Here is a 25,079-nt window from a genome sequence, read left to right on the forward strand (position 1 = left end):
ATGACTAAGAAAATCTAATTGTTGACACAAATCTTATCCAGTCTTAAGAATAAATAATGCTTATCAAACATGCTCATAAGATTCTGCGTTGTTTCTATTATACACAATTTTATTTAACATGTATTAGAATTACAATCAGCACTAAAATATCATTATGTGAATCTCTCCGGAATCGACTTTGAGTTTTAAACTTAAGTCCACAATGTAATTTCGGTACGGTCTAAATAATCTTGCTCCGGAGCAAAAGCGTAGTACTCAATAGCTTCAGGTTCTATGAGTTTGCCGCTCTTCGCCGTCTTATAAATAGGCTCGCCGTAGTAAGTTCCAGTCTCCCAATTCTTAACGTTCTTCATAAGTTCTGTTTCAGTGTCACGATTCCGTCTCAACTGCTTCAAATATCTGGAAAGTCGGAAGACCAAAGTCAAGATAAAAGTTTTCAAATCAGAACTTGTTGAAACCAAGTCCATTAAACTGTCATACTCTCGATCCCGTTCGGCAAGCAGTATAGGGTACATGACCATTCGGGCGCTTCTCATTTCAACGTCATGTCTCTTTATGGTTTTATATCCCTTGAAGTAAATATAGAATGAGACTGACGTGACAGCGAAATATCCAAATAACCACGACCGACCTAAGAACATAAATTAGGACAGCTGATCGATTGTAGGTTAAATAGAACCTCCAGTTACATAACATAACCAAGTATCGCAACTGCTGAGAAACTGTGGCGTGTGACTTGAATTAATGCAAGTCGAATGATACTGTACCACCGAAAATGGTCCGCAATTTAATCCTGTCGGTCACAATTGGTCCGTATCCGCCCTTCGGTGGCAGATCCTGCGGAGTCGTTTTGGCTGCGGTCGCCATGTTGCACTGGCAGCAACACCGCGCTTCAAATCATAGAATACTAAGTAATGATAGCGAGGAAACTAAGAGAAGCGTTTCGCTCCAAAATAGCGGCCTTGATACAGTCAGTACTGACCTCTGCAGTGATATACCAAAACCGATGATAGAAGGCAGCGGCGATCGAGCAGACAGTATAACATTACTAACATATTACATTCATTATACATCTTGATACATCTCACAATCGAATTGACAATAACCTAGTTTCATTTTGTTATCAGAAATCCATCAACAACACACAACCTCGGTGTAATTTTTTTGTTGTTTTTTTTTTTTTTTTTGAAATTCCATTTTCACCTCGTTGCTGTCTTGCCATTCTCAATTCTCTTGAAATATGTCAAGCCTCGCGTTTTCCCCGCCTCAAAGTTTCCCCTGACGTTTAAAATACCACCGACAAATTGATGAGCGGAGATTTTCACATCGTTGAAGCGGATATTTCTTCCCTTTGATAGCGGTTAGCAGCTTGCTACAATGGAGAACAAAACTGGCAATAATTTTATCAGCTATGTCGGTTTCGAACAACATGAGATGCAGGTAAGCCTCTACGATTCTTATGTTTATCCACGAAATTAAGTACCTCGTTTCGTATGTCAATTCGTAATTAGATGGTGCAGAATGACTATGTAAATACTTGAACCTAACCTAGAAGTACCTAGAAGTACCACGAGATGTGATATTTACTGTGGAATTTGATCATCAAGCAGTACCGCGTAAGCATCCTAAGCTCTTGCACGTTTCACTGTTGGTTTCAGCTGCTCGGTACAAGCCATCGGAATTCTCTGTCTGAAAATAGCATGAAGCTACTCGGCGGTGAAGTTCTCATTACAAAGGCACAAAATGTATTGATGTTTGCTCCTGTCGGCGATCTGACCCAAGGAATTTCCGGAATATTGTCGGTAACAAATTTCAAGCTCAGTTTCGTCACCACTGACGATACCAATAGCGAGGTGAGAACATTCAGAATTATTTTATTCGTTCAAGACTGCTAAATTACTTGCAGAATTTGTATAGACGTCGATTTCTTAACGCGTTATTTTAAAGTCTAGCATGAATACAAGATATTGTCAGAAAAGATTAATGTGTACTCTATGCTAAAATATTTTCATTACATTTGATAAAAACCCTTCAATGTGAGAAATGATCAACAAATACACAAAATAATTAGCTTAGAAATTATGATGATATTATATCAAGTACTCTCTTAGATATCTGTTTTAGCAGCTTTCTTCATACTGCATCATAATGTCTAGTTTAGTCAAGGATGACATTGAAAAACATTCTGTATAGAAACTGTAACTAATTGTAAATTACATGCACAGTTTAAGTAATATCTTTTACTAAGTACTTCTCAGTGTAGTTTTCATGAAGCAGATGATTTATAATATGCCATCTATTTAAATATCATCTGAACATCAGACGACACATTAACAAGTCTTCTTCTGTGGTCAGTTTTATTAATAGTCTGAATAATGTTCTTTCCAGGACATAACTTATCAGCAAAATAATCTATACGGATATACAGACACATGTTTGTCAAATATACACGACATTTATATAATCGTAGGCAACAAAAAGAGACGGCTCTATACCGGAAGTACGATACCCTCCAAAGTAGAAGGAATCTTCATCGTCTGCAAGGTGGTTTATATCTGGTCCTTACATTTGTCTGTGGTCGTGCGTTGTATACTATGCATACATGTGTATTCTTGCTGTGTGATAAAACGTAGTAACTAATATGAGATTTCAGAATATGAGGACGTGGTCATTTTCATTTAAGTTTTCACCAGTCGGTTGTGGTAAAAATTTACTGACCACTCTACTGCATCACGCTTTCCCTAGTAGGCATCAACTTCTGTTTGCATATGATTACAAGTCAGTATAATAAGTAATGACCCATCCCTATTATTACTATTACTAATTACATATAATACTTAGTTGTAAAATGCCCTTTATTATGTTACTGCTATTTTCATTGAGAAAGTATTTTTCTATTGTATAGCATTAGTTATTATTTGAGATAAAGGTGAAATTTCTGCGTTTTCAGAGAGCCTTACTATAATAGCATGGAGAGAGGGGTTCATTTATTTCGAGATCGTGCTGATTGGGAAAGCGAACTGCAACGTACTACTCGAATCAGGGGAAATACGAACAAGGCATGGAGAGTGTCTACGGCAAACGTAGAATTTGAATTTTCTCTTAGGTGTGTATGTATATCCTCAACCAAAAATCCACCAATGTCAAGTCTCTACAGTTTCGAAATAAGCCAATGAATATCTGAAATGATGCCAAATGCTCTGTTCCTTATGTAACCCAAGAAATAATTAACTTGTTATTATTTACAGTTTATCGCAATATATTATAGTACCAGCGTCTGTCACGGATAGTCAGCTAACCAGAGCAGCTGGACACTTTCAAGGTAGTCGCCCACCCGTTTGGTCGTGGTCAAGTGAACGTGGCGCTGCATTGGTCAGAATGTCCGAACTGTTGCCGACCATTACAGAGCGAACTCAGGAGAATATTATGCTCGAAAACATTCGAAAAAGCCATCCCCAAAAGCTTGAACCAATAGTTATTGAATTGAAGAAAGATGTAACTGTCAAATCGCTTGCTGCTGGATATGCGAAATTTGTCAGTCTCTGTTCACCAGGTATTCTATGCTCTAATGTGTAACATCTTTGCAATGCCGTTGAATGAAGGCTCAATTTATTACTCACCATTCCTAACAATATTTGGTATATGTTACAGAAAACATTCGGCAATTTTGGATTCAGGATAATAATTTTTACTCGTTACTTGAAGGCACCAAGTGGTTAAGATCAGTTTCGTACTGCCTCGAGAAATCTGTCGAAGCCAGTGACTCTTTAAACGGGGGTACCTCAGTAATTTTGCAAGGTACGAGTTTCTGTACAAGATAATTTACCTGCACCTAAAGTTCACATTTTTTTTTATGCACGGTGTCGATTTTTTCAGAAGGGGAAAGCAGAGATCTATGTTGTGTTATATCGAGTTTAGTCCAATTATTACTCGATCCTTATTATCGAACTATAACAGGGTTTGAGTCCCTTCTTCAAAAAGAATGGGTTGCCGCTGGGCACCCTTTTTGTGATCGGCTCGGCCACATTATGAAATCAAGTTCAGAAAGGGTATGCTGTATTTCCGTAATATTATCTCGAAATCATTACAAATCTCTTACATCTCCACAACTCATAGATTTCTTTGATTTTCAACAGTCTCCGCTACTTCTCCTCTATCTTGACTGTGTTTGGCAAATTTGCCAGCAATTCCCTGCTGAATTTGAATTTACGGAAACATATCTCACAACCTTATGGGACTCGGCACACATCTCAATATTTGACACATTCATATTTAACTGTGAAAAAGATCGATACGACGCAGCTATGGTGAGTTTTTGTCGAGATTATCTTTACATACATAATTCTTCTGTGCATTGTTAGTGATCGTGTAACTTCCGAATGACTTGACCGATTGAGGCCATATTCATACAATATATTTATATTATCGAGACAAGGGTTCATAGCTATATAGATATATTTATTGTTAACATATTTTGCATATTATTAACACATTATTGCACACCTACCGAAAAGGGCAGGACAACGTCTGCCGGAACAGCTAGTTAAATATAAAACAGCTTCTTCTCGAGCTTCGGTGATATAGATTTAAAAATTCTTACCATACAGGATCCTGCTAGCCCTCTTATTCTACGGAGTGTATGGGATTGGCGAGAGCAGTTCAACGATTCGGATATATTGCTATTCTACAATCCTCTGTACAGCATGTCGTTATCTTCGACAGGAAAGACTTACATAAAGCCTGTGTTCAATATTCCCTGCCTAGAACTTTGGGCTCAATGCTACTTCAGGTGGATACCACCGCTTGAGATACGCAACGGAGGTAGAAATCACATTGAACTATACTCGCGGCTCATACAAAACGACATTAATCATTTGAAAGTGAACGCAAACGGCAGTTGCGGCTCTCCTGTTGATAAGGTCACAACGTATTTGGTACAGATGAACATAGACAGCTTTTATCCATTTAGCAATAAAAAATCTGGCAATGTTATCAGCACGCCTATTATGAACAACTCAACGCTAGCTACCGAAAGCCTGCTGGATGTACAGTCCTTGTTGACAGCACCCGATTAATTTTATATAAAAAATTTCTTTGTTAGATCTTGTATTTAGTTTACTCCTTACAATATTTACCATCGCGCGCTACTTATATCGTATAATGCCTTGTTTTTCCGTGGATCTTTCCGGTTTTTCGAGGGTCAAATTGTGTATATTGATTGAGGTCCTCGATAGCGGCGAAATTCATCAAAGTATTCATGCGTTCAACCCAACAACTTGAATCATCAACGCAAACAATTCTCGATTTCCCATGCTTACAATTAGTCACAGCGAAAATTTGAAGTTTTTTCAATCTCACGGTAACTCTGTTTTCGCTAAGAGACAGAACATGGCCGTAAACAAAACGGAACATAAGCTCCGATTTAGTTGCGCATCAGGCAGCATTTTTCCCAATCTTATTTACCTAATATACATATACATATGTCAAAGCTAAGATAAATCTTATTATTATTTTTAATTTATTTTTTATTTATAATAAAAAAAGAGCTTATTATTAGTTATTGTATGTTATATATATATATATAATTTAGAAAATAATATACGAATGTATGCACTACATGCGATGTACGATATTAAGTTACAGTAAAGCTAGAATTTTTTTTGATAATAGAAAATATATCATTCAAAGTATATGCAAACTAACACAGGAAGACACACACACACACTTAGTAAAGACAACATACAACGTATTCAGCATGTGTACAATACTGTTGTAGTGGGTGACATCGTTTGAATACACCTGTTAGCGTAAATTCGACTCTGATTCAACGGTGCGTAACGCGCATACCAAAGAATTCAATAAAGCTCATAACATCTGCGTATATTCACTTGACTATTTTATTTACTGCAAGTGTGGTATAAGACTTTTGGTTTACAATCATGTTCGAAATCACGTAATTTCATTAATGTAAAATCTAACAGTATGAAAACAGTATAAACGTAATCGTAGAAATATTAAAAATAAGACTTACATGTCTGATAGGAAAAGAAAAAAAAAATTCATCTTTATCTTCAATAAGATGCTCATTATATCTACATGTAGTAGGTACAATTTTAGGTTCCAGCAATTTAACTGTTCTTCTGGTTAAGTTTAACAATGACGCTCTTGACCTCTGTGTAAGCCTGAAGACCGTATTCTCCCATTTCTCGTCCATGTCCGGAATTTTTGAAACCACCAAACGGTGTTTGTGGCACTAATGCGTTGTACGTGTTCACCCTGTTTGCACAAAATATTTGCAAAATATGATTCTGTTACGGAAGAAAGGAGAACTTTGAACTTGAAAAGTAACAGTGTTAGTAGCAATCAAGAGACTGTAAAGTCTTTCGTCAAACAAGGAGAAGCCTACCAAAGGTTTACGGGTTCAGCCTAATTTTATTTTCTTCCATAATTATAATACTCTGAGGATTGAATGATGATTAATATGAAATTACCACACAGTTCCGGCTTTAAGTCCCTGGATCAAGTGATTGGCCTTGTCGATGTCCTTAGTGAATACTGCCGCTGCTAATCCATAATCTGTGTTATTCGCACGTTCGATTAGATCGTCCAAGCTACTGAACTTCAATATTTGCTGAACTGGCCCAAAGATCTGAAAGCGTAACCATAGTGTTAGTATTAAGGTTGAAAATTTTCCCGAACACGGATGTACGTGTTACTAAGTATTTGATAAACTAACTTCCTCCTTGGCGATGGTCATATCGTCTTTGACATCTGCAAATACAGTTGGTGCAACGAAACATCCTTTGTCGCCAACTCGTTCTCCTCCAGTAACAAGTTTCGCTCCTTCTTTCTTTCCGGATTCGATCAGACCTAGAATCTTGTTCATTTGCTCTTCGTCCACCTGTGTAAATACGGTATAGTTAGCACATTTGTACGTAGATGACAAAACGGAATAATTTTAGCTCGACGTTATGGTACCTGAGGACCCTGTTCTGTTTTCGCATCGAACGGGTTTCCGGTCGTTCTCCTCTTGGCACGGGCTGCACTTTTTTCGACAAATTCATCATAAATTGCATCCTCAACGTAAGTTCTGGATCCGGCACAGCAGCATTGCCCCTAAAACAAATGGGGAAAGTGTTTTCCGACGATTGTCTCGCTTATCCGGACCATCATTCTACTGAAAACCGATTTTCATCCCTACCGCGTTGAAAAATAGTCCAAAGTGACCCAATTCAACGGCCTGATCGAAGTCTGCATCCTTGAAAATGATGTTCGGAGACTTTCCCCCCAATTCTAAGGTGGTCCTCTTCAGATTTCCCACGCCGGATCCTTGCTGAATCAGTCGCCCCACTTCCGTGGATCCGGTGAAGGCAATTTTGTCGACATCCTTATTGGCGACGAGAGCTGCTCCTGCATTACCGTATCCAGGAACGACGTTAATTACACCTTCAGGAAAACCAGCTTCCTTTGTAAGCTGGGCGATGTACAAAGCCGTCAGCGATGTTTGCTCAGCCGGCTTTAACACGATTACGTTTCCTGAAATGTGCAAGAGGATTATGTTATCGCTAAACAATTAAGTAAACAGACGATAAAAATACGTCAATTACCAGTTGCCAGCGCCGGTCCTAATTTCCAGGCCATCATAAGGATAGGAAAGTTCCAGGGGATAATTTGGCCGCAAACACCTACTGGCTCGTGTCTCGTGTAAGTGAGGTAATTTCCATCCGAGGGAATAACTTTTCCGTGATTTTTGTCAGCCCAGCCTGCATAATAACGAAGAGTATCGATGCTGCCCTTAAGATCCATCGTGTACGAAGCGGTGTATGGTTTTCCATTATCCAGCGTTTCCAAAGACTATAATGATTGATATTAGACGTGCTTTATGATTCTATTGCTGCCTGTTTGTCGAACATTGTTAACTGCAGGTGAAAAAGTGAGTGGCTAGTAATAATGCGCGCGGATTAATATTGTAGATTACCGCAAGGTATTTGCGATCCCGTTCCAGAAGATCGGCTAAGCGGTGAAGAAGAACGCCCCGTTGAGACGCGTCCATCGTTCTCCAGGGCGAACCAATTTTGAAAGCCTTCTTGGCTGCCTGAACGGCAATGTCAATATCCGCAGCATCACCCTCCTGAATTTCTGTGATAGTTTCTCCCGTCGCAGGGTTTATTGTCGGGAAAGTTTTCCCTGACTTGGAACGGTGCCATTCGTTGTTAATGAAAATCTACGAACAAGAAATACGTTGTTTATTTATAAAATTAGATCTAATCTGTTCTTTCTGATCGAAATATTTTGAATTCGCAGAAATTGAAACGAGCTGATTCTTTTCAGTTATTTTTGAATATGACTATTAAAAAAAAACTGAATTTATCATTCAAATAATTCTTAGACTGATTTCGTAGATCTATAAGGCTTTCGTCGCAGCTGAAATTCTAACTGAATTGGTTTTGGTATCGCTTTTTTCGACGTGATAAAGAGAAAGGTGTAAGGTCAATCTACATTTAGAGATGGAGAAAAAATATCAAAAAACAAAATGTTATAAATAAGACGTATTGTATGATAAAAATTAAATTTTAGAAAATTTGCTCCGCGATTATAAACATTCAAAATTATGAAAATACGATTATTAGTATATAATATATTTTTAGTCCGAGTTTTAAGGGGTATGTCTAATTACTATTATTAAAATAAAGGGCATATTGGGATACTATGAGATATCTTTAAGGGGCATTCAAATCCGTTACAAGGTTTAATAGCATCGACAATGTCATGAGGAAGAGGCTTTTTGTGATGCCTGTACCGATTTAGTGCGCCGTTCACACGAAACGTCTGTTTTGCTTTAGTGGGGTGGACAGCTGCAAACTACGAGTACCTACCTGAGTGGACCTAAATTTATTATGATTTACCCATGAGAAAATGGCATAAATTCTACGAATTCTTCGCCACATAAAAGTGCATTGGAGTGTTTTTGACCAGAATTGCATATAGAATGGGTCTTTTTAGCCTTTCTTGATGTTTGAGAAACGTGGACTTTAATGTTCGAAAATATACATCCCCTTAAGCTGTAGGCTTGTGGTGTAATGAAGTCTCAATATATTCTCCGCCAATATCTCTCCTGTTCAAGTACGCATTAGCTAATCCAATCTAAGCTCAAGAATTTTGATAATTCATAATGACGCAATAACCTGCGCCGATATAAGAGATAAATTAATCTCAACCAGATGCTGCGTTTCACGAAAGAGTATTACAGCGACAATTCGCCGGTTATTACGACATCAATTGATAACACCGGGTCTAAGCGATTGAATTTCTGACTGATCAACAGTTTTTTATCAAGTTATGTAATACAACGGGTCAATATGAATTGTGTAATATATACAGTTGACCATACGTGTAAAGATTAAAAATATCAAATGGTGAGGCGCGCGAGAAATGTTTCAAGGACACGTGCTATATGACACATGTATATGTACCCATGAAGGAGACACGTGTGTCACACGTTATTGGTTGAAATGTTTCTCAAGGTATGTATATACGATTTGATACAGATAGCATTATACGTAGCTACGTCCGTATGTAAGCTCCATAATGGCGAATGACTATCTTAACCCGTGAATTGTTCTATGATCCAAGGTGCATGCCGGTACTTACCCCGCTGTACAAGATGCTGGGATTAACTTCCGGTGCCGGAATAGCCGATGATGAAAAGGCACGAGCGGCTCTGATTCCGTTCAGTAATCGAAGCATGATTTTGTTATAATGCGTAATGTTTTATCGAACCGTACGTCTCTTCCTCACAAACTTGCCTCGCAACTGCCGGCCGCAAAGTGAGCGCATCTGCTTCGGCAGGAGATGTTTATACGGCAACTACAGCGATTTGTACACGGTGTTTTGTACCACAGTTCCGGGCCAAACGGCGCCGGTCACATCATATCACTTATCAGTGATCTCGTATTGCTCTGCATATGGAAATTTAAAATAATATGTCTTTCTGGTAGTTTTTAATCTCATGGGATAATGCTATAAAAAAATTTTCATGGAATGATCGCAACGCGATATAGCATGCGGAGATACAAGCTAGGTGTCAAACTGCGATGGATGATATCGATTATTATTATTTATTACTCTATATGTATATCAGCTTGAATCTTTTTTACAGAGAATCAAAAATCGTTTTGGCTGCAAGGTGCGTCCGTACAAGTAAAACGTAGGTGTGTGTTGTATTACGCAGTTTTGAATACAAAGCGATAACGCCTATGCCGAAATGATTACGCAAGGCTGGGTTACAATCGGCGCTGGTTTGCGACATGTGTGTGTGTGTGTGTGTGATGTCCGTGATTATCACATAGCTGTGTTCGAATTGATTGTAACCTGACTTCTACAACGAGCAGAAAGAGAAAGAGAGGGAGAAAAAGGAAAAGCGAGACAGACAGATAAAAAGAAAGAAATTCAACTCAAGCCTAAAAATAACAGTTAAGTACAATATTTTGAAATTTAAATGCATGTTAACTAAACGTGAAAAACCATTTCATTTCACGCTGGGACGCCACCATTAGCGAGATTCTGCGACTGCGTGATATTTCCGATTATTTTACTGTCGAGGCGACTGATCGTCAGGCTCGACCAACTCGAGATGATCTCATGTGGCGCCTCGCACATGCTTCGTACAATCTATGCGTGATTTTTGGAACGCATTTTGCCAGGTTCTATGATTGGATGGCATTGCCGGTACTCAAAAAACTCCCGCGAAAGAAGAGCGTTGCCATTATTGCATCTCAACCCATGGGGTAATCCAAATTTAAGCATATGCAGGGTGAGGAAAAAGTATAGAAGCCCCTAGAAATGTCGCGGGGTTCGGCGAAAATAGTACATTACGTGACAAGTGCGGGAAGTAGGTAATACCTGCACACACGAGTTATGTAAACTATTCTTTGACACAAGTTGTGGTAAGTTTACGATAAGATCTGATGCAGAAACAGCATACACAAAGAAAAGTTAATATGAACTGTTAGAAATCCAAGCGTCGCCTTCGCTTCTTGGCGCCGCGTTTGTGTAAATCGATTATCAAACCCATAATCTTCGATTCTTCCATAACGAAGGACATTGTAGGTGATAAGAATAAACAATTACAGTAATATATTTTATAATACCCAGAATAAGTTCAAACCGCAAGGAATTAACTAGTTGCAATAAAAGAATTCAAAAATTCACCTTAAATTTGAAACAATAGCTTTTATTTCCAATATGACACTGTTTTTGTTGTAGCAAATTTTTTCTTATCCACCAAATATAGAGAAATCCATGGATACTTATCATACTGCGTAATTACCAGCAGTTTTAAGCGTAGACCAAACGTAGTCCACAGTTTGTATGATGACACTTGACTTTTTGGGAGTTATTGATGGTCTGTTTGTATAATGTGTTAACGATCATAAGCTTGGTTGAATTCAATTTATAGTATTTTTTCTACTGCAGGCCTTCGTCAAGCTCAGCTCTGCAACAAAGTTTCAAAACAGTGATACGAGCAAAATAAAGGAAGTAAATTTATTTTTCATAGCTTCCTTAAATATCACGATGTATCCCAATTACAGTTTCCGTGATACATTCAGGTGTGCAATAAAGAGCATCCATTTCGCGTCTAATTTGTTCACGAGTAATCCCAAAATTTGAACTGCGACGAAAGCCAGTCAATCAAGAGAAACATAACACAACATTCCCATTGAACAGTCTGTCTCCTTCACATTTAGCCTATGTGTGACTTACATCTTAATTTCTTACCATATAATTATTTTGAACGAATTTAATGGCTTCGCTAACGATCATTCGCGTCACCTCGTTGATACAAGTGTACATTAGCCTGGAACAACATGAGATGTAGTATAAGTGTTAATAATGAATATCAGTTGAAATTATAGCAGGTGTATAATCGCACAATTTGGCCACGCTACTCCATCCGAGCATTTCGTCAACGACGCACAACCCTGCTTTTGTTAACACGAACATCAGCCCTTCAGCGTCGTTAGAATCCACTCCACCGGGGTCGTGAATAACGCGGACTTCAAATTTCATGAGACCAAGATCCTGCGCAGTGAAGTTGCCGCTTTTGAATTTACCGAAAAGAGACATGACGATATTTATCCGAGTACCGCACGCGCCTCGTTTGTTGTCCGTCAACGTCACGTTATAATTATTTTTTCTACATTTCGTGTTACAGTTCCTCGTAGACTTTAATTTTGTAGATTGTACAGTTATTAACACATAATTTTACGGCCAGTCTTTTGATACCTAGGTGAGTTTACGTTCAAGTGAGTGTAAAAGTAATTTCTAAGTAAATTGAAAAAGTGTGAAAATCACGGCCGGAATCGCGGAGCGCGCGACGCGAGCGCGAATGCAGCGACGATGCGCAGTGGGACTTGCGCTGTAACTCGGCCATCTTGCAATTGCACGTTGCTGGGCGCTGCGGACTGCGGAGAAAGAGGAAGAGGGCTGGCAAATGTCGCCGTATTTTCATACAATGAGACCAATGAGACCTCGCGCGAGAATCGGTTCGAAGTTTGTTGTTGAGAAATGATAGATCAGCTGAAATCCATGGAAAGATGAGTTGACACGCAATATGAAGAAGTCATTCAACCCTGTGGCGGATGCCAGAAACGACTGCCTCGACCAGACGAGGCGTCTTTACAGGTAACATATTTTCACAAAATCTTTTAATACTCTCCGATTATGAAAGCAAAAGTATTTCGTCCCTATAATGATAATAACAATACGAGCTGACCTCTCGAGTACCGATAACGCAACGCGAAGCGTACCGATACACTAACGACGTAGAGTGGTTCTCAACCTAACCTCAAAAAAACAAAAAATTCATTATTTACGGAACACGGGATTTCCGAGAATCCCCGTGCGTCTTGAGCGCCCCAATTTGGATCCCGTTTCACAGGTATTATGATTGTGTAACCAACAGAGGGGTAACAGATATTGCCCAGAGGCTCGATGAGCAGAGGAGCCGGTCTTTGTCAGTTGTCGACATTTTTACACCGTCAGGAGAAACCCTCAGAGCCAAACTAAGAGATTACTGCGAGAGACTGATATTCAAAGACACCATTGGCCATGCTCGCAAGATCGAGGAACTCTTGTGGCGGCGGGGCTTCTACGATGTCGTTGCCGCCGTTAAAAAACTGCGAAAGGTAGTGCACGCTCATTATTTGCACACCCCAATCAAACTGGGTTGTTATTAATTGAAATTCCATCAACATTTTCAGGCTAACTCTTGGAATGAGACTGAAAAAGCATTTTTATCCACTCACCTGGCAGTGGGTGTGGGATTTTACCATCACTTGATTCTGAGGCTCCAGCTTGAATGCAACCTAGATTTGATGGGCGTTATAGACTTTGCCTATCCTCAGAATAAAGAAGTGTTATCCAACGTAAGTTCCCAAGTTACGAGATACTAGTTATATCAATTGAAATATAATTGTCTTATAAATATCCATGCAAATATTCATCTCATTACAGCGAAAACAAAAGTCTTTGCAAAGTAAAATGCATGCAGAGGAAGTAAGACAGTGTGCTATACGATTTATTCATCGTAGTTTAATATGTTTGGGAGATCTATCAAGGTATAAACTAGACTTAGATCCATATTGGGACCCAAAAACTGCAACTAGATATTACAAGATGGCTATTCTGATAGATCCAAACATTGGAATGCCCCATAATCAACTGGGAACTATGTCTGGAAACAAAAATTTTGGACTCGATGCTGTTTATTATTATATGAGATGGTAAGTTGCCATTGAATAAGGATATCTGTATTTCTAGCAAATTATGCGTCCAAATAATGTGTATCGACAAAAATTCATGAGCCTGTATTCAGAGATGAAAACGTTATGATTTGAAATTCGTAGTTTATTTACATCATACTTTATTTAATCAAGTTTTCTTATGCACAGCATGTTATGCTCAGAATCATTTGAGGGTGCAGAGGGTAATCTGAAGAGAATGATTACAACCCATTCTTTCACGGGCAAGGAAGAAGATCAACTCCATCGCTGCATCGCGCAACTTCTTTCTTTGTTACAACTTTGGAATTCCATCTCTCCAAACTCTGATAGCATAAATCAAGTCAGCCAAGTACGTATTGCAGAACAAACGCTCAGCAGCAGGGCTGAAATTTCTGAGATCATCTGTATAAAGTTGTACTCATTAATGAGAGCTAAACTATCGAATAATCTATGCACTAAGTGTAGAATCGCTAGTCTTCAACCAATGTAAAAGCTACAAAACTAGGGAAACTGCACTCAGTGGGCATTTTTTTCGTGAGTTGAGTTCGCCATATAATAGCATTTTCACCTTTTGCTGACTGAGTGTGCACATAGTACATTTTCCCTAGAATTTTGCCTTTGCTGTTGGCTAAAAATTGGGAAAATTGTAGACAGCGCATACTGGATGCAGCTAATTGAAAACGTCATAAGTAATATATCTATGCTTTGCAGGAATTACTTACCGAAATTGAAAATTGTCTCACACTTGAAACAACTGAATCAGACAGCAAGAAGGAAGAAGAAAGCAGCATTCAATTGTACCTACAAAGTTTTGCTGAGGATGAACCTTACCATCTAACCGATGAAATGATGTTCAAAATCGTGGTAATCTGTTTCATGACAATAATGAAACTCCAGAGTAAAGATTCGCCGGAAGTTCGCGGGGTAATCGCATTCACTTTGGCTATTTTATCCCAATTGCTACAAACTACTATTGAGAGATTACAAGAGTCGGTGATCAATATCTCCCTGCTGAACGGAGAAGAATATGTGACAAGTAACCCCCAATTTGTAGGGGAAAATGGAAATGACGAATTAAAGAGTGACGATATTCAAGAGATAAACGGAATTAATATTGATAATAAACAGAGCGTACTAAACTGCGATAATAACTTTCTCGATATTAATGATAATCGTAAACACTCGGATAATATTGAAGACATTGTTATTGGTGTTGATGATCTATTGAATGGAGCCAAAAAGTCGAAAGACAAATCAAAGAGTTTATTGACCAAGCTTAGACGTCCTCGAAGGCGCAAAAATAGTTCTGACTCTGATGCGAGTGACGCCGATGGTGCAACAATAGGATCTTCCAGCGATGAACTGAACTCTGATATTTCCGAAACTGAGGAGGATGCTTTGAGCGAGGAAATTATTTTGTCAGATGACGCTGTCTCTGAAGATTTGAGTGATACCGAAGTTGATAAAGTAATAAACAAGGAACAAGATTCTGCCGTTGGAAATGAAACTAGTATTATAGACGAGGCAAACCCGACTTTGACTGAAATTAAAGAGAGTAAAAACACTGTGAAAGCCAGCATATCGTCAAACGGTGTTAACGAGACAGTTTTGAAAGATGACAGGGATTCCACGACAAATTCTGGAAGTGCAATAACCGTAACAACGAACGTTGATTCAAGTAGTGCTTACGATGAAAGTAATGGCTCAAATAATACTGTCACCTATATAGCTCAGTTGAAGAAGCAGAGTCTGGGTGCTGCTGAAATAATAAATGTTTTAATGGGCGAAGGAATTTTGGCATCAATCAAAGTTTGCTTCGACTGGTTGATTGGTAACCCTGACATTGTGCAGTCATGCGCTAAAAGTTCAAGTACACTACTGAAAAGGATATCGACGTTATTGAATTTGATCAACATAAACGCGGATGCTTTGTTCAAAAACCCAGAGAACATCACACTATTCCAAAACCTCAATAGCCAAAATTTGATTAAATCTGTTGAAGTAGTACCGCTTCCCGAAGATATTGAGCTAAAAGGCCTTAAAGTTTTTGATAATACGCAGAAGATTCTTGACTGGGAATTCCTAAAGAAATTTAGAATGAATAAAAGAGAAGAAACGCTACTAAGGAGTATGAAATTGATTAAATTTGGTCATTTTCTATGTGCTATGGAGGAGTCTGGCATGTCATATGATGAAACTAGACAGCTCTTTGTTACCTCGGATGTCGATAATTCCACAGTATCAAATGTAGATAGCAAAAAAGAGAAGAAGGAATCTGAGGCAGATCATCCACAGGGAAAACTAATGAGGCATATGGGAAGACTGTGGTTGAAAGCCGAAGTTAGAGCATTAGAAACCCGTTTGCGGTCCAGATTAATGTCGCCATATCTTGTGCCTGACCACGAGGCTCTCTCGAAGCACATGCCAGCGCTGAAGCGTCTCGTTTATGCAAAGCGATTCATTGTTGTCATACCTTCCGTGGGTAAGAATATTACAAACAATTATCCAATGCACAATATGTCAATTAAGCTACTACTTTAAATAATTCTTAAAAATTGTCATCAAGATTCAAAACTTCCGTTTGTTAATTTTCAGTCGTTTCTGCCTTGGATGAGGTAAAGCGCACGAGCAGTCGAGCAAGGGAAGCAACTAGGTGGCTAGAAGCCCAATTGAGACGTGGTTCGAGATTTTTACGCGCTCAAAGACCGCACGAACGGCTTCCAATCCCCCTAGTCAAAGGACCCAGACCAAAGGACAAGGAGGCATGGCTCTACTTTCAAATAATCGAATGCTGTCACTATCTGACAAACCAGACGAAAGTCAGTCTTACGAGCGAAGGAGAAGCCCCTGTTGTTACGCTACTGACTGGATGCAGCGCGGATGAACAAAAAACGGCAAATTTCAGTCCAGTTGGTCTTGCCAAAAGTGCAGGTAAGCATTATGATTTCGGATTCGTGATCGGTGGAGATTATCAAATTTACGGAACATAGCGAATAGGGTCGAACAATGTTATCTTGTTAGTGAAACTTGGATTATTTTTTGTTTGCAGGAGTTAACCTGGAACATATAGAATCGTTTCACACGAAATGGAAGGCGTCCAGTAAGAGTCACGGTTGAAGGCGAAAGGCCGATGAGAGAACAGCGTCTGCAATTCTCGTATATCACAACGATAACCGTGGGATTCATCCGCCAGTAATAGAACCGCGCATTAAAGGGCGAACGTTTCGGCGAGTGCGAGTGGGGTTGGAAACCCGCAACGAATATCATAACACTAAATTTGAAACAATGCGGATAACTTAATGTTTCTGCATTGTATATTTCTAAATTAAAAAAAAACCGTCATATATTATTTTTCCCTTAATTAATCGCATTCTCCTAAGTTACATTATAGAAATTGTATTTTCTATGTCCATATTTCCGAATAAAAATAAATTCATATTAGTAATATCACATAGTTACATTTTGTAGAATGTGGGACATTCGAACGCATCGCAAGTTTGAGGTGCTTATAAAGACGCGTTGTACACTTCCAAAACACGGGGATGCAAAACTCCTATACCGCTCAAGCGATTAAAGTGGAACTTGGGCAGTTAATGCCTTATTTGGGAAAAAAGTGGAGCGTCTTTTTACTTTTTCAAAATTTGGAAAAAAATTCTACATTTTCCCATTTCAGCTGCCATTTCGTCATTTCACCATCAAATCTCTTGGGACAGGGCTTAAAATGTGTGTTTTATCACCGCCGAGCGGCATCATACCGGGTAGTTCGATACATTCAGTGCAACTGTAAAAATTTGGCCAATTTCTGTGGGTGGTAACCAATCTGTAAAATTTTTTTCCAAATTTTGAAAAAGCAAAAAGACGCTCCACTTTTTGCCAAAATAAGGCATTAACTGCCCAAGTTTCACTTTGATCGCTTGAGCGGTATAGGAGTTGTGCATCCCCGCGTTTTCGAGGTGTACAACGCGTCTTTATAGCACCTTAAGTGTGGGAAATCCCCATTCGTAACCATATTTGGAAGCATGGAAAAGGTTACTTTATTTACGTTTTTCATTTGTTGCTGACTGTTGACACGAAAAATTAATATTTTGTACAATTTTAGTAGCCATTGTTTATAAGTCGTGTGAAATCAAAGTACTGAATAAGCATAAAAGATATTTACACGTTATTGGACGAATGAGTAGTTTACTGAAACCAAATAACTGAATAAAATCAACTTATGCATCTGGTTCAACGTTAAAATTTGCGATGATCATACATTCAAGTTTTACGAAAAGTGGACATTTTGCATACCAGTTTAGCTTTAAAAAAAAACTCAAAATTGAGAGTAAAATCGTTCGATTGGTAAATCAGTTTACTGAAGCTCTCGTTTATGTCTTCGATTATTTATTCAGTTCTCAATTTTTTTTTCAAATTCTATTAGCTCACAAGAAGACTGAATTTTTTCAGATTTTTGAAATGAAACGGTTTTGAGTTATGATTTTTTTCAAATCGCTTTTTTTGCAAAATGACATTTCTCAAGAGGACGTAGCGCAAAAGCGTGAGGTCTGAAAATAAAATTTCATCAAAATAAGTTCCTCAGTTCGATTCAAAGTTTCATGAAAAAAATCCTGAATAAATCTACAACTTCCCCAAAGGTGATTTTTTCTTCCCATGGTAAAAAGATTGATTTTTCGTCAAGTATGTCATGATTAATTTCGCCCGAATTTTTTTTATAAAAAGGTGCATTCATTACAAACATTTCAGGACCCAAAGCATTATTCCCCGACTTTTTGTTGAAGACGCTGACTGAAGAATTGAAGAATTAAAACGATTTGGAACTAAGAAAATCCTGCCCTCCCACCAAAGCATCTCTAGTGCAAAAACCAAGTACATTAAAAATGTGGTTAGTACCCTCAAAAATATCTTTGACCAAAAATGTTTGCACATAATCACCTCGTACGAAAAAAAGATTCAAATCACATACTACTACCAAGTACATATCTGTTAATTCTCTGGGGGAGTTCTTGGTTTGAAATCGTTTTAACTTTTCAATTCTTCAGTCAATGTCTTCAACGAAGAGTCGGGGAATAATGTTTTGGGTCCTGAAATGTTTGTAATGAATGCATCTTTTTATCAAAAAAATTCGGGCGAAATTAGTCATGATATACTTGATGAAAAATCTATTTTTTACTATAGAACGAAAAACATCACCATTGGGGAGGTTGTAGATTTGTTCACCATTTTTATCCTGAAAGTTCGAATCGAACTGAGGAACTTATTTTCATGAAATTCTGTTCTCAGACCTCACGTTTTTGCGCTACGTGCTCTTGAAAAAGGTCACTTAAGAAAAAAGCGATTTGAAAAAAATCATAATACGAAACCGTTTGATTCGAAAAATCTTAAAGAATTTCTAAGAAAACTTGAGAACTGAATACGAACATATGAGGTCAATAGTGGGTCCAGTTCAGCTGGAATGCCCCATATATATCAGTGCTCAATTGGGAAGAATGGTGTCGGTGAAGTGAACGCGTCCAGAGAAACACGGAGTATGTAGATTGGAGGAAAGGTGTTGAATCTAGGGAGTTTTCGGAACGCCTGAAAGAATGTACCAGATCAACGAGCGAAGCGCCTGTCCAAAGGCTGCGGCGGAGTTCTAACTCAGTCCTTTTTCCCTACGTGCGAAAATCGAAAGCATCCCAAAGTAACGAGTCATCTACCACTCAAAGATGGCAGAAAGCCAGGAGAGTCAGAAGAAAATTACAATTAATATTAAAACGCCAAAGGAGAAACAGAGCGTGGAAATAGAAGAAAATGCATCAATCAAAGACGTAAGTGTTGGTCACGTGCAGCGTAGCCTGCGAACCCCGTGACCGTTGCCCGACTAGTTCAATCGCACGATGATTTTCCTTCACTAATTCATAATATATCTTCCCGAACGATGGTGATACGTAGTTCAAAGATGCGGTTTCCAAGAAATTCAATGCCCAGCCCGATCAGATCTGCCTTATATTCGCCGGGAAAATCATGAAGGACCACGAGACACTCGCCACACACAACGTCAAAGATGGTTTGACCGTCCACTTGGTCATCAAGGCTCCTCGGGCGCCCGCCACCCAGACGGAAGCTCCGCCACCCCGGCCCCCCGGTAAGCAACTCGCGTGCGTCGCTGTCAATCAAGAGTAGAGATCAACTCAGGGCGTGGAATCCATCGAGGTCCATATGCCCAATTTATCCTCATTATTTATTCCTGGTTGACAACCCTGTCACCCACGTCGCATGTGTCCTGTAAACTGCTAGTAATCTTGTGCTATGATTAATCAGCCAAAGACGTGTAGCTGTCAGCTGTTATTGCAAAATTGCAGCAATCCTTTCCACACCCACGAAGTTGATGTTCGCAAATAGAGATGCAGACCGATTCAGATTAAATCATCCTTTTACCTATTTTCAATTAAATTAAGCTTTCTTATCTAATAGAGATTGTCATAATGCAAATATTCATCAAATACGATGATACATGTATTTAAGTATGTTTCCTGAATAGCTGATGAAACACCACCAGTTTTATAACTTGATATCTTCTTATTCCTTTCACTATAATTTCCAATTCATTTTCTTTTTCGGCCGTTTCCATGTTTCTAGTTTCTATTTACATAGTCCTCTCTCATGTACCAAAAGCTTGTGCCAATGTAATTTTTATAGGTGATATTGTTTCTGCTTTCCAGCCGACGTTAACGCCAGCCCCTTTGGCCTAGGAGGTTTGGGAGGACTTCCTGGTCTTGAAAGCCTTGGATTGGGCTCGGGCAATTTTATGGAATTGCAGCAACGCATGCAGCGTGAATTGTTATCCAGTCCTGATATGATGCGGCAAGTGCTTGACAATCCATTAGTGCAAAGCTTGATGAATGATCCAGAGAACATGCGGAACTTGGTCACGTCTAATCCGCAAATGCAGGAATTAATGCAACGCAATCCAGAGATAAGCCACATGCTCAATAATCCGGAACTTTTAAGGTAAATTGCTCTTATGGTTTTATAAATTACTATGATTGACGACTGGTAAATGATGTTTTTAACTACTTTTTGGCCCTACTCTTTGTCAGTTGTGATTCACAATAAGGTTTTGTTAAATACTGTGCCAATCATAATTTTCGAGTCAATTTTAGAAAACTGTTGAGTATTCTGAAGTTTTAACATCATTTTATAATAGAAGCTTTAGCTACAGTTGTAATAACCAATTATGGCTATAAGTTTTTTTTAAATTACATGTGTTTTTGTTTCATACTATATGAAAATGATTTTGAGTGACACTTTAATAATTTCTGAACATAATCGTTTCTAATCAAATGATATGTAGACAATTGTTAGTATTGAATATCATTGCAGATGCATATGAATCGTGTTGTGACTTTTTACATACAGTACAAGACATTGGTTTCCTTTTACTTTTCTAAGATAATTTGTGATCTACCAGCTTTGTACCTGTATCATATTTTTCAGACAAACCATGGAATTGGCGCGAAATCCGTCAATGCTTCAGGAGCTGATGCGCTCTCACGATCGAGCCCTCTCCAACCTGGAAAGTATCCCCGGTGGTTACAGTGCGTTACGACGAATGTACAGAGACATTCAAGAGCCCATGCTTGCTGCGGCAGCCAATGAACGGAACCCGTTTGCGGCTCTAGTCGAATCCAGTCAACCTATTGATGCAGCAAATCCTCAGCAGGGGCAGGAGAATCGTGACCCTTTGCCAAACCCTTGGAGTCAAGGTCAAACACCACCAGCGGGCCAAGAACAGGGGCCAAATCCAAATCCCATGAGAGGAGGCATCTTGGGTTCACCTGGAATGCAGAGTTTGACCGCACAGATGATGGAGAATCCACAGTTGATGCAAAACATGTTGAACGCGCCATACACTCGTGCCATGCTCGATGCAATGAGTGCAGATCCCGCCATGGCCTCCAGAATGATATCGACGAATCCACTGCTTCGAAGGAATCCTCAAATGCAGGAACAGATGCGGGCCATGATGCCAGCCTTTTTACGACAGATGCAAAACCCTCACATTCAGAGTGTTGTTGGTAATCCAGAAGCCCTCGCTGCTATTCGACAAATACAACAGGGCATGGAACAACTTCGCACTGTCGCACCTGAACTTGTTGGCAAGTGAGTGTCTCATCTATACAGGGTTGCTGTAATCGTAAGCTGTTTCTAACCTTGAAAGTGTCAAAGCATTGCATTCTCAAAACTATAATTTATGATATCCTTCAGTTATAACGATTGTCTAATTTTTCATCTAAAGACGTGAAATTTATTGTTAATTGTCCTCACAGTATAGGTCTAAGTGTTCCACCGGTACCCACCACTCCCACGTCTGGTGCCACAGAACAGACCCCGGCTACAGGTCCGCAAACGGATGCCAATCAACAGGATGCAGCATTTTCCCAATTCTTGGCTCATATGGTAACTATGCATGTATATGTTTACCCAGTGTACAAAATCTATTCAGTCCGTTATGTATAATCTAGTAAATCAACCATGTATAAGAACCTATACAAACATGTTACATGATTTGTACGTCTCGCAAAAGCATTGATTTTATTCAGTTAGGTTATACAGTATGGAAATTAAATCAGCTCGTTCCCAATGACGTATGAATAAATTATAGAGGTAGTTAATCAAATCCTAACAACCAACTGTGATATCATTCAAACAGGTATCGTCAATGGCGCTACACCAAGGTGCGGATGGAGTTGGTGGTGGTCAGCAGCTGCCACCTCCTGAAGAACGGTATAGAGCACAGCTCGAGCAGCTTACTGCAATGGGTTTTGTGAACAGGGACGCGAACCTTCAAGGTAATTCACCCGACAGAGAATACGTACTTACAGTTTCAAATCAGATTTGACCATGTGTAAATTGGATGATCGAAAAAAAGAGTAGATTATTCGGATGTCATTGCAGCGTTATTGAATCAAGTTTAAATGTTAATTATTTGATTTCAGCGCTAATCGCAACATTTGGAGACATAAACGCAGCTGTTGAGAGACTATTGGCAAACGGACAACTGTCCATGAGCTAACCACCAATCTGTAACCTGAATATTTTCATTATGATACCTAGTTTACCCTCTTTACATCTGTTTGATCAGATGAGGCGGCAGACACCCGGCAATTTCGACAAGAAAAATTATGAACCCTCAGTCCTGGCTTTTAGCAGGATAATACACGCTCTAATGACTCGTTCGATGTGCATTTTTATTATTTTAATGTCGGATCGGTGCCCGTTCGATGTGGCTTACCAAATCTGGCCATTTCGAACAAGTTCCGCGCGACGACAACGATATTAGGTTTCGATCGGTCCTTGTCGTCTCATATTCTCGTCCGTGTATTATTTGATGTGCTATAAAAGCTATATAATTGTAACAATATATTTTTTCAGTGCAAAATTATTTACAATGATTTAGAAATATTATATTATATATTATTACAATAATTATTATAATAATATGAGCTGTTCGATTTGTCTAATTGTAGCATATGAAAAGCATTAGGCATTGTGTTTTCTCAATTACAAATTCATAGATTTGTAGCAAAGTCATTGTTGGATGAAGATATAAGGAACCTATGTAATAGGTCTGAAAATAGACAACACATGTTCACATTGAAAAAGCCGTTTTCAAATTATTCCGCATTGTATGAAAAGTGCATACATTCAAGTGAAACCTAATTATCAGCTAGTTTTTAAGTCGAAAAGGTGAAAGTTATAAATTATCATTATCAAAAGGAAAAAAACCAAAAAAGACGAAAAATATGATCATTTTACCTCCCATGATTGACATATTACTACTGAATGAATATGCGTACACATTTATCGTATAGGTGTTTATTAGTCTGGCTCACTCAAGTGAGACATTCTGTAAAAGCTATTATATATGAAATAAAAATGTGGTTGATTAATAATAATAATAATGATAATAGTAATCATATAATATTGATAGTAATAATCGAATTGATAAATTATTTAATCTAACAAACTCTAATCCAATTTTCCCTCCTCAACTCTGCAATAAAGAGGGACAGCCTTTCATTACCAATGAAGGTGCAAACTAAACGAAATGACCAAGTCAACATTTTATGGATCTCTGATAAAAACATTGCAAATAACTGATTTTTCCCGAACATGAATAGTTTCAATACGAAACCGTACAAATTACGAATCGATAAATTTGATTTACTTCATTGACATAAAACTGCCAGTTATATCCTTGTGAAATACCAAAGCTAACGAATATTTTTTTTCCTTATCTGTTTGTGCGTTATTGATATAGAATTATCTAAGATAGTTATTCTTTTTTTTTCAGCTCAAACTTCTGTTTATTTTCATCTCATTTTGACATTTATTGTGCATTTCAGCATGGATGTGGTACGAATAGCACTTTTCAAGTCTCGTATAAAAATTTTGCATTAGTCTCTGGAATTATACTCTTCGAGATTTCCGTTACAGGATTTAGTTCTACTTGACCGTTACGTTCTTACATAATCTAATTTCTTAATAGAATTAGCGGGATAAAGCTTTTTTGCAGCGAGGTTCGAACGCGACTCAGGATTTATAATTTGGAGTCTAGAAACTTAGAAAATTGATAATTTTCGATGTCGACGGAATGAAAGCGTCAACAACATGAATAGAATTTTTTTGTAGTACCATTGAAAAGCCTATAAATTATTAATGGTTATTAAAATTTTGGATACTACGGCTGTATTTCTAACCGCGAGTTACAGAAGCTTAATTTCCATCTGATTCAGTACAACCGGTGTTTTGAGCTCGTTTATTATGCAAAACTGATTTTTCCAACAGACTGTAATATGTATGTACGTTCGTAAACGAACACGCCAATACCGAAGCATGTCCCATGCTCAAAATGAATGTATGTGATATTCTTTTTCGGGCGACTTTTTGGTCGACGACTGCAAATCCATCGGAAAATCACTACTTTTAGAATCATACTTACAATTACCAAGGTAATCTAAATACTGCCGTAGCAGAAACTATCTCATCTCATAGAGAAATCACTGCATCGTGATAAATGATGTAAGATCAGAACTGACTGTGTCTTGTTTTTCATTAACGTACAGAAAGTGAAGTCATTGAACTTGACTGATATATAAGAAATAAATTAGCATCTAAGATCATTTGATTTGCTATTAATTATTAGTGTTTCAGTGTCTAACCCAATAATGTTGACAGAATAATATTAAGAATTTCTAATTACTTAAAACTCGAATAGATAGCCTGTGCTACTACTCGTCGAAAAATTCATTG

At 38.4% G+C, this 25,079-nt stretch overlaps 5 protein-coding genes across 6 annotated transcripts; 3 read left to right on the forward strand and 2 right to left on the reverse strand.

Annotated features, from left to right (window-relative positions):
• Positions 1–96: 96 nt before the first annotated feature.
• Positions 97–908, reverse strand: LOC124407420 (NADH dehydrogenase [ubiquinone] 1 alpha subcomplex subunit 13). Its single transcript, XM_046883531.1, has 3 exons — positions 768–908; positions 481–631; positions 97–399 (listed from the first exon to the last, which is right to left on the reverse strand). Exons 1-3 carry the CDS (start codon positions 865–867, stop codon positions 192–194), a joined length of 459 nt encoding a protein of 152 aa, XP_046739487.1. The 5' UTR covers positions 868–908; the 3' UTR covers positions 97–191.
• Positions 909–1,134: 226 nt separating this feature from the next.
• On the forward strand, positions 1,135–5,445 carry LOC124407415 (myotubularin-related protein 10-B). Of its 2 annotated transcripts, none has more exons than XM_046883524.1 (10): positions 1,135–1,440; positions 1,659–1,853; positions 2,389–2,544; positions 2,654–2,778; positions 2,951–3,106; positions 3,249–3,553; positions 3,652–3,798; positions 3,877–4,049; positions 4,137–4,307; positions 4,608–5,445. In XM_046883524.1, the coding sequence occupies exons 1-10, from the start codon at positions 1,378–1,380 to the stop codon at positions 5,073–5,075; spliced, it is 1,959 nt and encodes a 652-aa protein (XP_046739480.1). In that variant the 5' UTR covers positions 1,135–1,377; the 3' UTR covers positions 5,076–5,445. The 2 variants fall into 2 exon arrangements, with proteins under 2 accessions (XP_046739480.1, XP_046739481.1); XM_046883525.1 differs by having other exon boundaries at positions 1,135–1,436.
• Positions 5,446–5,877: 432 nt separating this feature from the next.
• On the reverse strand, positions 5,878–9,836 carry LOC124407418 (aldehyde dehydrogenase, mitochondrial). Its single transcript, XM_046883529.1, has 8 exons — positions 9,652–9,836; positions 7,979–8,224; positions 7,608–7,854; positions 7,202–7,536; positions 6,979–7,116; positions 6,737–6,901; positions 6,492–6,649; positions 5,878–6,276 (listed from the first exon to the last, which is right to left on the reverse strand). The coding sequence occupies exons 1-8, from the start codon at positions 9,745–9,747 to the stop codon at positions 6,129–6,131; spliced, it is 1,533 nt and encodes a 510-aa protein (XP_046739485.1). The 5' UTR covers positions 9,748–9,836; the 3' UTR covers positions 5,878–6,128.
• Positions 9,837–12,460: 2,624 nt separating this feature from the next.
• LOC124407414 (protein SMG5) lies at positions 12,461–17,805 on the forward strand. The gene is made up of 9 exons (XM_046883523.1): positions 12,461–12,684; positions 12,965–13,187; positions 13,263–13,427; positions 13,516–13,784; positions 13,953–14,133; positions 14,496–16,266; positions 16,380–16,715; positions 16,834–17,286; positions 17,768–17,805. The coding sequence occupies exons 1-8, from the start codon at positions 12,614–12,616 to the stop codon at positions 16,899–16,901; spliced, it is 3,084 nt and encodes a 1,027-aa protein (XP_046739479.1). The 5' UTR covers positions 12,461–12,613; the 3' UTR covers positions 16,902–17,286; positions 17,768–17,805.
• Positions 17,806–19,419: 1,614 nt separating this feature from the next.
• Positions 19,420–23,732, forward strand: LOC124406801 (ubiquilin-1). Its single transcript, XM_046882407.1, has 7 exons — positions 19,420–19,591; positions 19,716–19,908; positions 20,486–20,774; positions 21,261–21,926; positions 22,094–22,223; positions 22,477–22,615; positions 22,763–23,732. The coding sequence occupies exons 1-7, from the start codon at positions 19,490–19,492 to the stop codon at positions 22,837–22,839; spliced, it is 1,596 nt and encodes a 531-aa protein (XP_046738363.1). The 5' UTR covers positions 19,420–19,489; the 3' UTR covers positions 22,840–23,732.
• Positions 23,733–25,079: the final 1,347 nt, after the last annotated feature.

Source organism: Diprion similis, chromosome 6 (genome assembly GCF_021155765.1).
Source record: "Diprion similis isolate iyDipSimi1 chromosome 6, iyDipSimi1.1, whole genome shotgun sequence".
NCBI classification, from domain to species: domain Eukaryota; kingdom Metazoa; phylum Arthropoda; class Insecta; order Hymenoptera; family Diprionidae; genus Diprion; species Diprion similis.

What these genes read in the sequence shown, in the direction of transcription:
- LOC124407420 (XM_046883531.1), bottom strand. Translation starts at nt 867, where the DNA reads ATGGCGACCGCAGCCAAAACGACTCCGCAGGATCTGCCACCGAAGGGC. An exon ending in ATTGCGGACCATTTTCGGTG is followed by an intron (nt 632 to 767) that starts GTACAGTATCAT and finishes TTATGTTCTTAG; the next exon opens with GTCGGTCGTGGTTATTTGGA. An exon ending in CTTGCCGAACGGGATCGAGA is followed by an intron (nt 400 to 480) that starts GTATGACAGTTT and finishes CCGACTTTCCAG; the next exon opens with ATATTTGAAGCAGTTGAGAC.
- LOC124407415 (XM_046883524.1), top strand. Translation starts at nt 1,378, where the DNA reads ATGGAGAACAAAACTGGCAATAATTTTATCAGCTATGTCGGTTTCGAA. An exon ending in CTGACGATACCAATAGCGAG is followed by an intron (nt 1,854 to 2,388) that starts GTGAGAACATTC and finishes TGTTCTTTCCAG; the next exon opens with GACATAACTTATCAGCAAAA. An exon ending in TACCTCAGTAATTTTGCAAG is followed by an intron (nt 3,799 to 3,876) that starts GTACGAGTTTCT and finishes CGATTTTTTCAG; the next exon opens with AAGGGGAAAGCAGAGATCTA.
- LOC124407418 (XM_046883529.1), bottom strand. Translation starts at nt 9,747, where the DNA reads ATGCTTCGATTACTGAACGGAATCAGAGCCGCTCGTGCCTTTTCATCA. An exon ending in CCAGCATCTTGTACAGCGGG is followed by an intron (nt 8,225 to 9,651) that starts GTAAGTACCGGC and finishes TCTTGTTCGTAG; the next exon opens with ATTTTCATTAACAACGAATG. An exon ending in TGACCATCGCCAAGGAGGAA is followed by an intron (nt 6,650 to 6,736) that starts GTTAGTTTATCA and finishes TTACGCTTTCAG; the next exon opens with ATCTTTGGGCCAGTTCAGCA.
- LOC124407414 (XM_046883523.1), top strand. Translation starts at nt 12,614, where the DNA reads ATGAAGAAGTCATTCAACCCTGTGGCGGATGCCAGAAACGACTGCCTC. An exon ending in CAGACGAGGCGTCTTTACAG is followed by an intron (nt 12,685 to 12,964) that starts GTAACATATTTT and finishes TGTAACCAACAG; the next exon opens with AGGGGTAACAGATATTGCCC. An exon ending in TGGTCTTGCCAAAAGTGCAG is followed by an intron (nt 16,716 to 16,833) that starts GTAAGCATTATG and finishes TTTTGTTTGCAG; the next exon opens with GAGTTAACCTGGAACATATA.
- LOC124406801 (XM_046882407.1), top strand. Translation starts at nt 19,490, where the DNA reads ATGGCAGAAAGCCAGGAGAGTCAGAAGAAAATTACAATTAATATTAAA. An exon ending in GCACCTGAACTTGTTGGCAA is followed by an intron (nt 21,927 to 22,093) that starts GTGAGTGTCTCA and finishes TTGTCCTCACAG; the next exon opens with TATAGGTCTAAGTGTTCCAC. An exon ending in CCCAATTCTTGGCTCATATG is followed by an intron (nt 22,224 to 22,476) that starts GTAACTATGCAT and finishes TCATTCAAACAG; the next exon opens with GTATCGTCAATGGCGCTACA.